Consider the following 16684-nt stretch of genomic DNA (forward strand, 5'->3'; position numbering starts at 1 on the left):
ATTAGAGACATGTCCAGTGACTCTGCAGACTGTATTAAACTGGATCACTTTGCGTTTGTAAATAATAATAATAATAATAATAATAATAATAAAATTTATTTATGTTTCCCCGCCTCTCCCAGTGGATTGAAGTGGGGTTACAGACTAAGTAAAAGCAAAAAGTGTTTACCTCAAAATTCAATTAAAGGCACAATAAAATAAAACACAATAAAATATTCAACATCAGACAATAACAATAGCATCAACAAGCAAGGCAGGGATCATACACAGATGGGGGCATATCATTCATATCATATCAGGGGGGTATTCATATCAGGTGGGGTATGCTTGGCTAAAAAGCTTGGTTTTAACTGCTTTTCTAAATGTTACTAACGAGGCCGCCGAGCGGATCTCATCAGGAAGACTGTTCTAGAGTCTCGGAGCCGTTGTTGACAAAGCTCTTTGCGAAGTAGCAACATACTTAGAGGTTGCTATTTCCAATAGGTTCTTACCCGATGTTGTAAGAGTGCAGGGCGGACTATATAGGGAGATGCGTTCCCGTATGTAACTTGGGCCCAAGCCATGTAGGGCTTTATAAGTAATAACCAACACCTTGCACTGTGCCCAGAAGCAAACAGGGAGCCAGTGAAGATCTTTTAAGGTAGGTGTAATATAGTCGAACCTTGATGAACCGGTGACCAATCTGGCTGCCATATTTTGCACTAACCGAAGCTTCCGAACTTGGTACAAGGGTAGCCCCATGTAAAGCGCATTACAGATATCTAGACAAGAGGTTACCAGAGTGTGAACCACCGTTTCAAGGTCCCTTCGGTCTAGGTAGGGTTGCAGTTGTCATATCAACCGAAGTTGATAGCAAGCACTTCTGGCCATCACATCTACCTGAGATGTCAATTGCAGGGACGAGTCCAGAAGTACTCCTAAACTGCAAACTTTGTCCTTCAGGGGAAGTGTGACCCTGTCCAGGACAGATTGGCAAATTTCCTTCCTTAGACCCGAGGAACCTATCACAAGTACCTCCGTTTTCTCTGGATTCAGTCTGAGTTTGTTCTCCCTCATCCAGCCCATTACCAACTCCAGGCAGGCATTCAGAAGAGAGATGCCATCCTTAGTCCCTGTAAAAGTCATAGAATCATAGAATCATAGAGTTGGAAGAGACCGCAAGGGCCATCCAGTCCAACCCCCTGCCATGCAGGAAATCACAATCAAAGCATCCCCGACAGATGGCCATCCAGCCTCTGTTTGAGGACCTCCAGGGAAGGAGACTCCACTACACTCCGAGGGAGTTGGTTCCACTGTCGAACACCCCTCAATGTCAGAAAGTTCTTCTTAATGTTGAGGTGGAATCTCTTTTCCTTCAGCTTGCATCCTCTGTTCCGGGTCATGTTCTCTGGACAGCAGAAAACAAGCTTACTCCCTCAATATGACTTCCTTTCAAATATTTAAACAGGGCTATCATATCACCTCTTAACCTTCTCTTCTCCAGGTTAAACATCCTCAGCTCCCTGAGTCGTTCCTCATAGGGCATGGTTTCCAGACCTTTCACCATTTTAGTCGCCCTCCTTTGGACACGCTCCAGTTTCTCAACATCCTTTTAAAATTGTGGTGCCCAGAACTGGACACAATATTCCAGGTGGGGCCTCACCAAAGCAGAATACAGTGGCACTATTACTTCTCTTGATCACGACCCTTTTGCGGGGGTCGCCAGGTTGGGAATTCCCCCACCTCCACCTCCCCTTTTCTCCGCGGGTGCTGGCGCTAGAGCAGGCACCGCGCAGGGAAAGGGGGAGGGGGTGGGGCTCCCTCCTCTTCTCCTTGTGAGTGCTGTCCCTGGCACAGGCCCCCGCGAGGAGGGGGGGAAGGGGGCGGGGGTCGCCACCTCCTCTCCTTCCCTTCCTGCGGCTGCCAGACAACCACGGGGAGGGAGGGAAGGGGGCAGGGGTCCTCCTCCTCCTCTCCCTCCCTTCCTGCGGCTGCCAGACAGCCGCAGGGAGGGAGGGAAGGGGGCGGGGGTCCTCCTCCTCCTCCTCTCCCTCCCTTCCCGCGGCTGCCAGACAGCCACGGGGAGGAAGGGACGATCGGGGCTGCCTCCTTCTTTTTTAGCTGCGGCTGCCAGGCAACCATGGGGAGAAGGGAATGGGATTGTAAGCCCCAGAGGCCTTTGCGGCCGGAAGTCCCGCCCCTTCTCCCCTGGTGGCCTCCCTAATTGGTTGGGAGGCTGGGAAGGGACGGGACTTCCAGCCACAAAGCCCCTTCCTGGCCTCCCAACCTATCGGGGGGGCACAGGCGGGACTTTTCTCCCCAATGGTTGGGAACCGCTGATCTAGACACTATACTTTTATTGATGCAGCCTAAAATTGCATTGGCCTTTTTAGCTGCCGCATCGCACTGTTCACTCATGTTCAACTTGTGGTCCACTTGGACTCCTAGATCCCTTTCACATGTAGTTTCATTCAGCCAGGTGTCTCCCATCCTCTATCTGTGCATTTTATTTTTCTGCCCTAAGTGCAGTACCTTACATTTCTCCGTGTTGAATTTCATTTTGTTAGCTTTGGCCCAGCTTTCTAGTCTATTCAGGTCATTTTGAATTTTGATCCTGTCCTCTAAAGTATTAGCTATTCCTCCTAATTTGGTGTCATCTGCAAATTTGATAAGTATGCTCCCAATACTGTCATCCAGGTCATTGATAAAGATGTTGAATAGCACTGGGCCCAGGACAGAGCCCTGTGGGACCCCACTGGTCAATTCTCTCCAGGATGAAGAGGAGCCATTGTTGAGCACTCTTGGGTTCGGCCAGTCAACCAATTACAAATCCATGTAACAGTTACCTTGTCTAGCCCACCTTTTACAAGCTTGTTTGCAAGAATGTCATGGGGAACTTTGTCAAAGGCCTTACTGAAATCAAGATACACTACATCCACAGCATTCCCCTCATCTACCAAGCTCATAATTTTATCAAAGAAAGAGATTAGATTTGTTTGGCATGACTTGTTTCTCTGAAACACATGTTGACTTTTTGTGATTATGGCATTGCCTTCTAGATGTTCACAGACTCTCTTTTTAATGATCTGCTGTAGAATCTTTCCTGGTATTGATGTCAGACTAACTGGATGATAATTGTTTGGATCCTCTTTTTTCCCCTTTTTGAAGATGGGAACAAAGTTTGCCCTCCTCCAGTCTGCGGGGATTTCTCCTGTTTTCCAGTTTTCAAATATTATTGACAATGGCTCCGATATTACATTTGCCAGTTCTTTTAATACCCTTGGATGTAGTTCATCTGGTCCTGGAGCCATAGGCGCGTTACAGACCGCCTAAAAGTGGCGGTCTGCCGGCACTGCGGGTTGCTCCGCAAGGGAACCGCAGCAGCCAAACCACGAGGAGCAAAAATAAGCCCCCAAATGGTGCTTCTTCCCGCGGTGCGGTTATGACGCCGCAAGGCTATGCGTCCGGAACGTAATAATGGCGGAGCCTGTGTGTATAGGGCGCCGCCATTATTATGCCCCCGTCACGTGCTAGGGGTGCCTCAAGAGCCCGTCTGTAACGGGCCTTAAATTAATTTAGATTAACAAGGTATTCCTCTACTATCTCTTTACTTATTCTGTACTGAAATTCCCCTAATGTGTCCTCAGCTCCATTATCCTCAGGTTGAGCACCTTTTTCCTTTTCTGAGAAGACTGAGGCAAAGAAGGTGTTGAGTAATTCTGCCTTTTCTCTGTCTTCTGTTAGCATTATGCCATCTTGTCCATGCAGTGGCCCTACCATTTCCCTTTTGCTGCGGACATACCCAAAAAAGCCCTTTTTATCGTTTTTAACCTCTCTAGCAAGCCTGAGTTCATTTTGCGCTTTAGCTTTTCTAACTTTATCCCTACATGTGCTTGCTATTTCTTTGAATTCCTCTTTGGTGATTTCCCCCTTTTTCCATTTCTTATACATGTTCCATTTAAAAGTCAGCTCAGTTGAAAGTTCCTTAGTCATCCATCCTGGTTTCTTGAGACACCTCCCATTTTTCTTTCTCACTGGAACTGTTTGAAATTGTGCCTTCAGTATCTCCATTTTGAGAAACTCCCATCCGTCCTGAACTCCCTTATCTTTTAGTATTTCTGACCATGGGATCACCCTCAATACTTCTCTAAGTTTACTGAAATCCGCTCTCTTAAAGTCTAGAATGTGTGTCTGACTATGCCTGGCTTCTCCTTTCCATTGTATAACAAACTCCAGGAGAACGTGGTCACTTCCACCTAAGGATCCCACCACTTGCATCCCATTAACCAAGTCATCCTTGTTGGTTAGGATCAGATCTACAATAGCTGACCCCCTTGTTGCCTCTTCCACCTTTTGGACCATGAAATTGTCTTCCAGGCAAGTGAGGAATTTGCTAGACCTTGAGGATTTGGCCGAGTTTGACTTCCAGCAAATATCAGGATAGTTGAAGTCGTCCATCACTACTACATCTCTCCTTTCTGAGTGTGTGGTCATCTGTTCTAGAAAGATATCATCCAATTCCTCAGTCTGACTTGGTCTGTAGTAGACTCCCATCATAACATCCTTGTTGTTTCCCTCCCCTTTAATTTTTATCCAGATGCTCTCCACCTGGCTTCCATGATTGATGTCCTGGATCTCTTCAATGGTGTAAATATCTCTGAGACATAAAGAAACATATTTGGGTGTCATCAGCGTACTGATAACACCGTGCCCCATATCTCCACCGATGAAGTGGACAAGCTTCTTGGAAGTGTAAGGAGGACAACGTGCCCTCTCGATCCTTGCCCATCATGGTTGACCGTCCAGGGAGGAGATGCAGTAAAAACACTATTAAAATTGATAATTAATGCATCTTTCAAGGAAGGAATATTTCCATCACAATTAAAACAAGCAGTGGTTAAACTGCTCTTAAAAAACCCCTCCCTGGATCCCCTGGTGAGAAACAACTATAGACTGGTCTCTCTTTTACCATTATTGGGCAAAGTGATCAAGAGGACAGTTGCCTTCCAACTCCAAGCTGTCTTGGATGAAGCCGATTATCTGGACCCATTTCAAACTAGCTTCAGGGCGGGATATGGAGTTGAGACTGCCATGGTCACCTTAGCCGATGAGCTCCATCTGGGCATCAACAAAGGAAGTGTGACCCTGTCTGTGTTGTTGGACATCTCAGTGGCATTCGATACCATTGACCTTCTGGAATGCCTGAGGGAGTTAAGTATTGGAGGCACTGCGCTCCAGTGGCTCCAGTCTTACCTCTTGGGCAGATTCCAGATGGTGATGCTGGGGAATAGTTGCTCTTCTAAAAGAGAGCTGACATCTGGCATCCCTCAGGGTGACATTCTGTCCCCCATGCTGTTTAAATTTACATGAAGCCACTAAGCAAGATCATCTGGAGACATGGGGTGCGGTATCATCAGTACGCTAATGACACCCAAATCTATTTCTCTGTGTTCCTGACTGCTGCAGTGACTAAGGACGGCATCTCTCCTCTAAATGCTTGCCTTGAGTTGGTAATGGGCTGGCTGAGGGAAAACAAACTCAAGTTGAATCCAGAGAAAACGGAGGTACTAGTGATAGCTACCCCAAGCCCAGGGAAGGAGATTTGTCAACCAGTCCTAGATGGGGTCACACTTCCCCTAAAGGACAAAGTTTGCAGTTTGGGAGTACTCTTGGATTCATCCCTACAGCTGTCATCTCAAATAGATATGATGGCCAAGAATGCTTGGTATCAAGTTTGGTTGATATGCCAGCTGCGACCCTAACTGGACCAAAAGGAGCTTGAAGCAGTGGTACATGCACTGGTAGTCTCTCATTTAGATTTCTGTGATGTGCTCTATACCAAGTTCGGAAGCTTCAACTGGTGCAAAATATGGCTGCCAAAGTGGTCACCGGTACATCAAGGTTTGACCATAGAACACCTGTGTTAAAATCTCTTCACTGGCTGCCGATCAGCTTCAGGGCACAGTATAAGGTGTTGGTCATTACCTTTAAAGCCCTATATGGCTTGGGCCCAAGTTACTTGAGGGAACGCCTCTCCTTACCTAATCCGCCCCGCACTCTCAGAATAACGGGGAAGAACCAACTAGAATTACAAACAACCAGATTGGTTTCAATCTCTCAAAGAACTTTCACCACAGCAGCTCCAAAATTATGGAACAGTCTCCCGGAAGAGACCCGCCTTATCACCTCCCTGGATGTTTTCAGGAAGGCAGTTAAGATGGATCTCTTCCGATGAGTTAATCCTCCTAACTTTATATAAGAAATACTGTTCCTTCCTTCCTTGGATTTGTATTCTTCCATCCCACTGTTGATCTGCTAGAACTTGTTTTAACGGAATTAGGAGTTAACTTTTTATTGTAAAATATAATGTATTTTGTGTATTTTACTGGGTTGTGATCCCGCCTTGATCCATCTGGGAGAGGTGGGAAAATATAAATAAATTTTTTATTATATTATTATTATTATAGCTGTCAAATCCTCCAACATCTGGAGGGACACATGGCCCTGATTGAAGGTGGCACCTCTGTTCTCACAGGGATGACAGCTGGCCTGAAGACTAGCTGTCAACAATGTAAGGCAGCAGCTACAAAAGCCAATGAGATTCTAAGCTGCATCAAAAGAAGAATAGTGTCTAGATCAAGGGAAGTAATTGTACCACTCTGTTCTGCTTTGGTCAGGCCTCACTTGGAATACTGTGACCAATTCTGGGCACCACAATTCAAAAAGGATATTGACAATATCCAGAGGAGGGTGACCAAAATGGTGAAAGGTCTGGAAATTATGCCCTATGAGGAGTGGATATGTTAAGACTGGAGAAGAGAAGGTTCACCGTTCACAGGCCATGCCGGATTTTTTTTTTGGGGGGGGGGAGTGGTAGTGGTGTTACTGAGGATTATAATTTTTAAAAAGTAACTTTTCCAATCTATAATCGTCACTAAATTCTCCAAATTCTGCGAGAAATTCTACAATGGGTTCCTTGAGTTCAACAACTTTGAAAAACGCCATTCTAAGTATAATCACGTTCCCTTTCCACACAACCCAGGATTCAGAATGTCAAGGCAAAGTTGGTATCCCTCTAAAGCACGTACAGGCATTTCTCACTTCCAACAAAGAAAATAGGACAAGTATGAATCCCTAGTTATGCATTCCTTGTACACTTACATTCTACCCCCTCTTTTCTAATTTCAGGGAAAGTAGGGGGGAAAGAGTTTCCTTTCACCAATAGCATATCTCCTGTTTTGAAATTCAGCACACTGAGTACATTGTGACTCATTCAGCAGTAGATTCTTAAATTCTGTCTCTTGTTACATTCCCGTGAGATTTAGTGAGAGTTAAATCCCTGAAGAAGCCACCTCTATAAATGACAAGATCATGGGATTTTATCAGTTTTACTGTACAAAGAGTTAGTGAAATTGGGGGGGGGGGGGGGGGTGAGCTAGAAAATAACATTGTAATGTGCATTCTAAGCAAGTTCACTAATGAATTTTATCTTTAATAATCTGTAGTTATTATATTTTATGGAACACTGCCATGGCCAGTGCTTTCTGCTAAATGTGGAGTGATTATGCAGTTTATTGAGATGTGCACAAAACACTGCAGTGATTAGCAATTTGGAACACAACATACATTAAGAAAGCAGGACTAGAATCTTATTCTAAATCATAATCTTAGGCTACGACAGCAATGTCGTTATATCATCTACCCCAAACTTATTACATAATAAATATTTTTATCTTTGCTTACTCAGAACTAAATTCAGGCAACACAAGTTAAAAGACTGACAGATTTTGGAGGCAAGTGGCAATGTTAACAAGCCAACATCAGTTTCTTTGAAATGTATAGATATTTAAGGTGTTTCATTATTATGCCATCAAGGAATGGAAGCAAACTAAACTGATGCAATTTTTGTAAGTACTGGGGGAGGAATGAATTCACAGTTAAAAGGAATGATAGTGACTTTGTTGTATTACACTGGTGAAAAGAGCATCTATGCCTTCAAACCATAAACTGAGGTGTGATCTTAATGCAAATGGACATCTCAGTAAGATGAGAGCCTTTGATCAGAGACATTGGTGACTGAATGTAGGATGGGATCAGATACATCAGTGGCTGTTGAATCCACTTCTAGAAAGTCATTGTGACACATCTTATCTCAGTTCTGCAGGGTTGTTGTTCTTTCTCCGATGTCATGGGCAATTTTGAGGGATATGACTCACATTGCTAACAAAGTCCTTGTACAGACGGGCCCTTTGTGGCACGCCCTTGACATGCTAGGGTTGCTTGGGGGTGGGGCATGCACACGCTCCATAACACTAGCACATCATGGGTGCGCTGCAGCTGTGCAGCACCATCCAGATGGTGCACACAGTGATGACATGCCAGCAGTGCAGCATCCAAATGGCGCTACATCGCTGGCATGTCATAATGCCATTGCTAGCGCTTTAGTGTGGCACAAGTGCGCCACAAAAAGAAGCCAATTCTGTGTGCTCCTTTCTTTCTGCACAGCAGCCCCGCACAATTTGGTTGCTATGGCGCTGCTGTGGAGCAAGGACAGGTGCCTCCCCGGCGCCTCTTTTTGGTGCTCTGTACAGTGCCAAAGGTTGTCTATTATTCATAGAGAAATAAAGTCTTTGTTAAGTACACACAGATGAATCCTGATTGACCTGAGCACTGGGCCATCTAACTCTGTATCCCACAGTAGCCAACAAATGCCTCCCCATGCCAAATGTAAAAGTAATTGCATTTCTGTGGTCTTGCCTAGCATCAGGCAACATTCATTGGTATCAGTGGCATCACTGAGGTTGATATCACCAGGTGACCGGGTGGTGCTAACTGCCCTGGCCTGGCCCCTAGCCGCAAGCCCATCCAGACGGCTTCTGAGGAGTGCAGCCCAGAAAGGCCTTCAGAATTTAGCATGGCTGCTTGCTCCAGACTGTGAAGGCACTGCTTCCCAGCAGCTGCCACTACTGATGGGAGTGGCACTGTAGCCTCCAGAGGGCCTGTTTAGGGTCCAGTGCTACTGCTGGGTGAATGGAAAAGGTGAGCAACACCTTTTCTTGCTTTCCCAGGAGCCATGCCTGTCATTCCAGGTGTACCACCCCCACCAGGTGACACCCTCCTCTGGGGTGTCACCCAGTACGGTCCACACCCCTAGTGACACTCTGACTGGTATATTGCCCTTGAACATGGAAATTCCATTTAGGTTATCATGCTGAAGAGCATGGGGCTTGTACTGGATTGTAACTCAAGTCACAAACTTAGCATTTGCATTGTGATCAAATGTTATGTGATACATGCATTCCATTCATTTTCTGTGAGTCCAGGGCAAAGAAGGTTACCTTAATAGGTCTTCCATCTGGTGTGAGCACTTCCTCTGACAACTCCATCATCTTCAGGGCCATGAGGGCTATGGGCTTTGCATGATTCAGGTTCTGCCTATGGAGTCCTGCTGCAACACAGTACGCATCACCTATTGTTTCTACCTGCAGCAATCAGACAAATCAAATGTCAAAATTATGGTAATGACCCAGAAATCAGTATCATTAAGTGCCTGCAATCACCAAATGTTGCTTAAAAACATGTCAGTACAACATTAATAAGAGAAGCTATTAGACAACACAGTATAATTATCCCCCAAGTTTGCAAACAGGTACCATCAAATTCTGACATTTCACTGCAGAGTTGTTCATGATGAGCAAGTGCAAAAATCTTTACAGTCAAGGACAACTTGTTCCATCAAGAGGGTTACAACAGTATTGCTCAAAAAGGAAATGTATTTTCTGTTTTACGGGGAACTATTGGAAATGTGGCACGTTGTAGCTTGTTCTGTTGTTGAATAACAGTCTTACTCTACCAAGGCTTTATAGTATCATTGTGATGCATTGGTACTGTTATTGCCTCAGCCTTATTGCATAATGTTGTTGCTCTTCCACCCATACGAGACCATTTTGAAAGGATTTTTTAAAAAAAAATTAGAACAAAAAAAAACCCATTAATGGTCTCCTTTCTCACTTCTGTGTTGCTAGCTATGATTACCTATGTGAAAGTTCAATTGTGATTTTATGCTGATTTTGTGTGTACAGTGGGTATACTTTGGTTAGGAAAATGTCAACCCACCTTCTTCCAAAAAGAGGAAAAGGGGTAAACATTTCAATTTGTTTTCCTTTCAATAGGCAAAGTAACTGAGAAACATTTACACTGTTTTTCTCCATAGAAAAACTCTGTTGCCAAAGGACCACTTCTGCTCTCCCCCCCACCCCAACTGGGGCTTGTCAGAGGAGCCAAAGCGTTTACTCATTGCTCCCTATTCCAGCCCTGTTCTGTTCTCTCTCTCTCTCTTACAGACACACTTGCATATGTCTGGAAACGTTAGTGGAAAAGAGTCTTACAGTTTTTTAAAAGTATTTACTTTCATCTTTTCACTAGCCTGATAATTCTTGTTTTCTTCTAGCTTTGGAATAGACCAGATTCTAGTTTCAGATTGAACTAACTGCTCACAGAAGAAAGGTGGCATCAGGATAGATAGATTAGTAACTCCTTGCTTTCATCTGTCAGTAATTAGCTAAGTCTGAAGCTAGAGTCTGGTCTATTCCAATCAGGAAGCCTCCTCTCAAGGGGAAAAACTGTTTTCATTTACATTTCGGGGGGGGGATCTATGTGTGTGTGTGCATGCCATCCTAGGAAAAGAGATAGGAATAATGTCATGGAGGAGGTAGCGAGTAGGTAGCCCCAAATGCTGTGTGTGCTAAGCTTTGAGCACAAATGAATGCTGTAATCCTGAAGAGGTTCTGATGGTACAAAAGGAAAGACAGGCATCCTGACTGAATAGCATTTTTCCAAACAACACTATTGTAGTGGGAGAAGAGTATGAAATGTACTATGCATTTTTCAAATGCTTAGAGTCTGAATACAATCAAAACACATGCATTAAGAACAGACTGAAATGGATAGAGATAAATCCACCCACCAACACCACAGTAAAAACCATGGACTATAACAAATAAGACACTAAATGTACTTGTCACGACATCTCTCCAGCAGCTGTCCCTCTGAACATTGGGAAGAGTCCTTTTCCTCCTCCCCAAATAACAAAAATAATGTTGTGCCTTCAAATCATTTTCAGTTTATGGCAACCCAAAGGCAACTTTATCATAGGAGGGTTTTTTTTTTGGCAAGATTTGTTCAGATGGGGGTTGCAATTGCCTTCCTTGTAGGCTCATGAGTATGACATGCCCAAGGTCACCCACTGCATTTCTATGGTCAAGTGTAGATTTGAACCCTGATCTCCTGGAATACTAGCCCAACATATAAAATGCTATACCATGTTGGCTCTTTCAAGTGTAATGGTATTGTTTGCTGTCTAGTCATTTCCAACTTATGGCAACCTTAAGGTGAAGCTATCACAGGGTTTTCTTGGCAAGTTTTTTTCAAAGAGGGTTTGCCATTGTCAGAACTTCAAAAAGTGACTTTTTGGATGATATCTCCTATAACCTTCCAGCCAGCATGGCCAATTTTTCAAGGTCTTAAATCAGGGGTGGTGAAGGTTAAGCTTTCAGGCTGCATGATGTCCCAAAGTCCCTTTTGGGGGCTATTTTCTCCCTGACTACCCCCCTCCCAAATGGTTAGATAAAAATGGGAAATGAAATCAGAAGTGACATTATACCATCTCCAGTTTGGATGTGGCGGCACAATGCAGCCTGCTGGGCCTATCAAGGAGGCTGGTATAATAAAAATGGGCCCCTTCATATTCTTCTTTCAGAATATTTTTTTCTGAAAGAATAGTTCTGCTATGTAGCCCTTTGGGTATGGGATAAGGCACCAAGCTTAATTTGAATTTGAATTTTTCCCTGTCATTATTAAATATTCACCCTTCTCACTGCCCATTTCCAACATGAGAATGAAAAGTGTTCTCTCACTCCTCACTATGCCCACAGCCTTAAGATTCATGCTATATATGGTTTAATTATATTTCTAATATGTTCTTAACTCTCTTTTTTTGCAAATCCCTTTAACTGTATTTGTTTCAACTTTTGTGAGATGCCTTGGATACCAATATCAGGAAAAAGGAAGAATATAAATAATTCAGCCATGACTATGGTGGTGCTGGTGGTGGTGGTTGGAATCCTGGATGGCATTTAGACGTGTAACCTGGAGTTGCACACTCATGATTCCAACTCTATGATTCTATGACTGTTAACATATTTATAGTTCATAGTTTAGGGGCTATGTAGGGAACATGCTGCCCATAATTTCCATTTATTGGGAAGCAGTAAATGCAATCAATAAGAGCCTGTTCCCCTGTTGATCAGGAAGCACCCGGCTGCCATTCGCATGGACCCCTCATGTATGCAATCTCCTGCGTAAGGGGAAATTATGACAGAGACAATGTTTCTGCTTGTAGCAATAGTGATTCTTCATGGAAAAGGGTAGAAATGGCAGCCAGTGGTTTCCTGAGTAATGTGAATGGATGCCTCATACTGGCTGCTTCCCAGTATGTTGGGACTGGTAGTGGGGGGGGGGGAGTAGGATCGAAACAGAATTCATTGTGTAGCATTATAACTTCCATGCTAATATATATATAAAGACCATACTGGATTACAAGACTAATGATAACAATAATAGAGATAAGAGATGCACAGGGAATACATCTGGGGTGGAAAAGTATAATGCAGAGCTGGAAGTTCTCAGAATGCTGGACAGAGGACTTTCTTGAGATTGCTAGGAGGGAGAAAACTACATTCAGTAGGAAGGAAATATTTAAATATCTACTTCACTTTCCAGGAGCAGGTCAAGGTTAACTAGAACAATTTGATATTCTTAGTATTGTTCAGTTAATGTGACCTCCCTGCCTCTTCCCTGCATCTCACGGCAGTCATGTACATGTGCATGTGAATGTAAGTGGATGAGTTTTAAAAATACGGATTTAATAATATAGGCCCCATACAGACAGGCCAGAATAAAGCTGCTTCGGGTCAGTTTGGAGGTATGCTGTTTAAATGATACATGCATCCTAAGAGTCTGGAAGCCACACCAATGCCACGCATTGGTGTGGCTTCCGGACTATTAGAATGCATGCATCATTTAAACAGCATACCTCCAAACTGACCCAAAGCAGCTTTATTTTGGCCTGCCTGTATGGGCTCATAGATTATTTTAATTGCATTTTAAAATTACTGTTGCATTTGTAAAAAAAAAATGTTTTAATGTTTGTTTTAATATTTTGTAAGCTGCCTTGTGTCTTAGGTTTGATAAAAGACAGGATATAAATGGAGGAGGTGGGGAAAGATTTTGCAAGGGAGCATGAGGGATTGAGAAGGGTTAGTCTGTCCTGAAGATCAAGCCCTCTGTATTGGAGGGGTGGAAATCAAGCAGAATGCTGACTGCCTGAGCTCCTGTGGGATGTCCCTTTGCAGCTCTTAATACCCCCAGGATCCCTGTTGGAACTCCTCAGACTCCCACATTTTTTCAACAGTCAAAACTATGTTCTTCAGCTGAAAAACACCCATGAGGGGTGGCATGGGGGAGGCCCATTCACTCCCATGCGGAAACAAACTAAAATAGTATAAATACTAGTCTGGAAGCATCTGGAAGTGACTTCAAAGTGCCTGGAATGTCATATCTTGTTTCTACTGGAAGTGATGATACAGTCTGTAGAGGGTCTGGTGCATGCTCACCCCTACCTTATTGTATTAAAAAGTGACAAAAATCTTTTTTTAAAAAAAAGAGTGCAAGTCAGAGCAAGATTTAAAAAAAAAACCTTGTCTAGTTCAGAACAGCAGCTCAAAACTGTACAAGAACAGAGCAAACATTTACACTGGTAACATCATTTTTGCTTGTTCCTGGAAGTGAAAAGATTAGATTACAGCAAGCCAGTGGAAAAGCCTTTGTTAAGCAAATACTGATGATGTGTGATAAGCACTGGGATTGTGGGAGTTGCAGTCCAAAAATGTAATTTTTCCAGGCTTTGCATCTGATCCACTGCAGGGCTAATTTCAAAACAACTCCCATAGAAGGCTCTTCCAGACTGATCTAAAGAAGCTTGAACTTTCTCAGTATAGCTTCTTGGGTTTTGCCAGGTTTTGCCAGTAGTTATTCTTTCCAAATTTACTCATTCTGTATCAGAATATCCTGTTTTGAATGTACTGTAATGATTTCTTGAATTTCTGAAGCTGCCTCTGCACCCCCCCCCCCAAAAAAAAAACCCCAGAGGCATGGTTTGCTGAGGTTGGGGTGTGGTCCTAGGGTTTAAATGGCATATTTTCTGTCTCAGAATCCCCCCCACCACCACCTTAGAGTTATAGTGTTATAATGTAAATATGCCATTTCATTAATGGAATATAGTGCTATAAAGAAGAAGAAGAAAAGAAAAATGGCAACCCATCAATGTCCTAGCAAACAAATAAGTCAACAGGTGCAAAATGTCGCTGCTGGGGCTTTGTGAGATTACCTGTCACAGGTGGGTTTGGAGATATATTAACCAGTCCTGAAAGACTTTGTTCCCATCTTGGGGGTGCTTCTGGATCTGTTGGTCCAAATGGAAGTTCATATAGCTGCAATGGCCAAGAATGCTTATTATCAGTTTTGGCTGTGCACCTCTTCCTAGAGTGGGAGGACCTAAAGATGATAATGCACACAATGGTAGCCCCAAGGCTGGGCTTTTGCAATGGACTGTACATTGGGCTGTCTTTGTACTAAGTTCAGAAACTTCCGTTAGTTCAATGCACGGCAGCCAGATAGGTTACTGGGATATCCAGGAGTGATTATATCACACAAAATTAATATCACTATACTAGCTACCAATTAGTTTCCAGGCAAGGTACAAAGTGTTGGTTATTACCTTTAAAGCCCTACATGGTTTGGGTCCAGATTACCTACAGAATCGCTTCTCCCATATAATCTGCCCCACATGTTCAGGTCCTCTGGTGGTCATTTACTCCAGTCAGCTCAGTTGGCAACTGTCTGTCAGAGGACCTTTTCTTCCATCACTCCTAGATTATGGAATGACATATCAGAAGTGATTCGGCAACTGAATACGCTGTCTGAATTTAAAACAGCATTAAAGACCAGTCTTTTCCAGTAACTGATGAATTTGAAAATGTTCATTGTTTTAATATGTGTGGATCTTATTTGTTCTTTTCAATTTATGTTTGTTTTTAACTGATGTTGTGTCTTTGGCGCTTATCACACATGCATTTTCAGTCCGATCTGGGAATTCAGTGTGCAATAAAACCTGTTTTCCCCTATTCCAGCCCAATCCCGTCCTGTGCCCGGAATGGGCTGAAAAGTGAATGTGATAAACTTATTTAATTGATGGTGTGTATTTATAGGTCTGTTGTTGTTCCCCACCTCAATTCATGGAAAAATAAATAAAGTAATAATTCCATTTGGGTTTTATTTTGATGCATAGAAGTAAGACAAAAATATGGCTGTTATGCTATATAGTGATCTGTGTTGTGAAACTTTATGCATATTTAATTACTTAGCTGAGGCTGTAAGAAGCCCTCCTAGTGAATTGAAAAGATGTGTATCAGGGCACTGACAAGAGTGTCCTGATAAACATTGGGTCTACCGATGTGCAACAGCAGTCCATTGCTTTTGTCTGGATGGGCATTACAAGTATCCAATAAGTCACTTCACTGGCTCCCCTTATGTAGTAATATCACTGAAGCCCCTTGCTGAATACTGACATTGCAAAACAGCTCAGTTCTATTTCTTGCAGATGTAAGTTCACTTATGTATTGTAGATAAGTCCCATACTGGATTGCAGCCATGATTTGCTAGTATACTAAAGGTAGAGGAGGTCTCTAGTGTGAAAAAACAACATTTTGTACTGGTACTATCTGGATTTCTTCTTCTTCTTTTTCTTCTTCTTCTTGGCCTGAAAAGATTGGCTTGAAATAAGCATCAAAATGTAATCACAGGGGGTCACACTTATAGCAAAAATCAGACAAGCTTGGTATACTGAAAAGAGCAGCTGCCATGGGAATATGCTGTTATTGCAGCCTGGGCTCACAGTAGGCTCTCTGTAAAACCTTAATAGACAATTTGAATTAAAAACTGTTGCAGCTGAGAATTTGTCTTCTTTTTTTCTTTTGCAATGAACAAGCACAGGTTGTATCTCTTAAATCAGGAGTGGGCAAAGTGTGTCTGGACAGGGGCATGTGCAGATTCCCAAGGCCATTTCTTCAGCTACCTGTCTCCCCCCCCCCCCCCCACACACACACACAAATATGATTTTATTAGAAGCTGACATGAGATCCTGTGATATAGGATGGGACATATATACACACATAAAATGAATCAATTAGTCGATCAACCAACCAAACAATGTCTTTCAAAGGAGAAGGAAATGGTTGGCAGTCTATGTGGCTCACAATAGGTCCCAGGAGCTTAAAACTTGATCTTTAGACCACTGTTACTCACCCTGTCTAAAATCAAGCTTGAACTGTAGCCATGTCAAAAGTGTGTTACAGACCGCTTAAAAGCGGCGGTCTGCTGGCGCTGCTGGTTGCTCCGCGAGGGAGCCGTAGCAGCCAAACTGCGCGGCTCCTGCGTGGAGCAAAAAAGAACCCCCAAAATGGCGCTTCTTCCCGCAGTGCAGTTATGATGCCGTGAGGCGCCAATGGTGCACTCGCGATGTCATAAGCACCGCGTAACGTGCGGACGCTATGCATCCAACACGTAATAATGGCGGCACCTGTGTGTA

At 43.5% G+C, this 16684-nt stretch overlaps 1 protein-coding gene across 1 annotated transcript in view; it reads right to left on the reverse strand.

Annotated features, from left to right (window-relative positions):
• The window catches only part of GUCY1A2 (guanylate cyclase 1 soluble subunit alpha 2), a 334203-nt gene that overhangs the window by 96446 nt on the left and 221073 nt on the right, over positions 1 to 16684 (reverse strand). The window contains exon 6 of the mRNA XM_042460679.1: positions 9318 to 9461. Within this exon, the coding sequence (XP_042316613.1) occupies positions 9318 to 9461 (144 nt within the window). The remainder of the gene's footprint in view (positions 1 to 9317; positions 9462 to 16684) is intronic.

The sequence above is a fragment of the Sceloporus undulatus genome, chromosome 3 (assembly GCF_019175285.1).
Source record: "Sceloporus undulatus isolate JIND9_A2432 ecotype Alabama chromosome 3, SceUnd_v1.1, whole genome shotgun sequence".
NCBI classification, from domain to species: Eukaryota; Metazoa; Chordata; class Lepidosauria; order Squamata; family Phrynosomatidae; genus Sceloporus; species Sceloporus undulatus.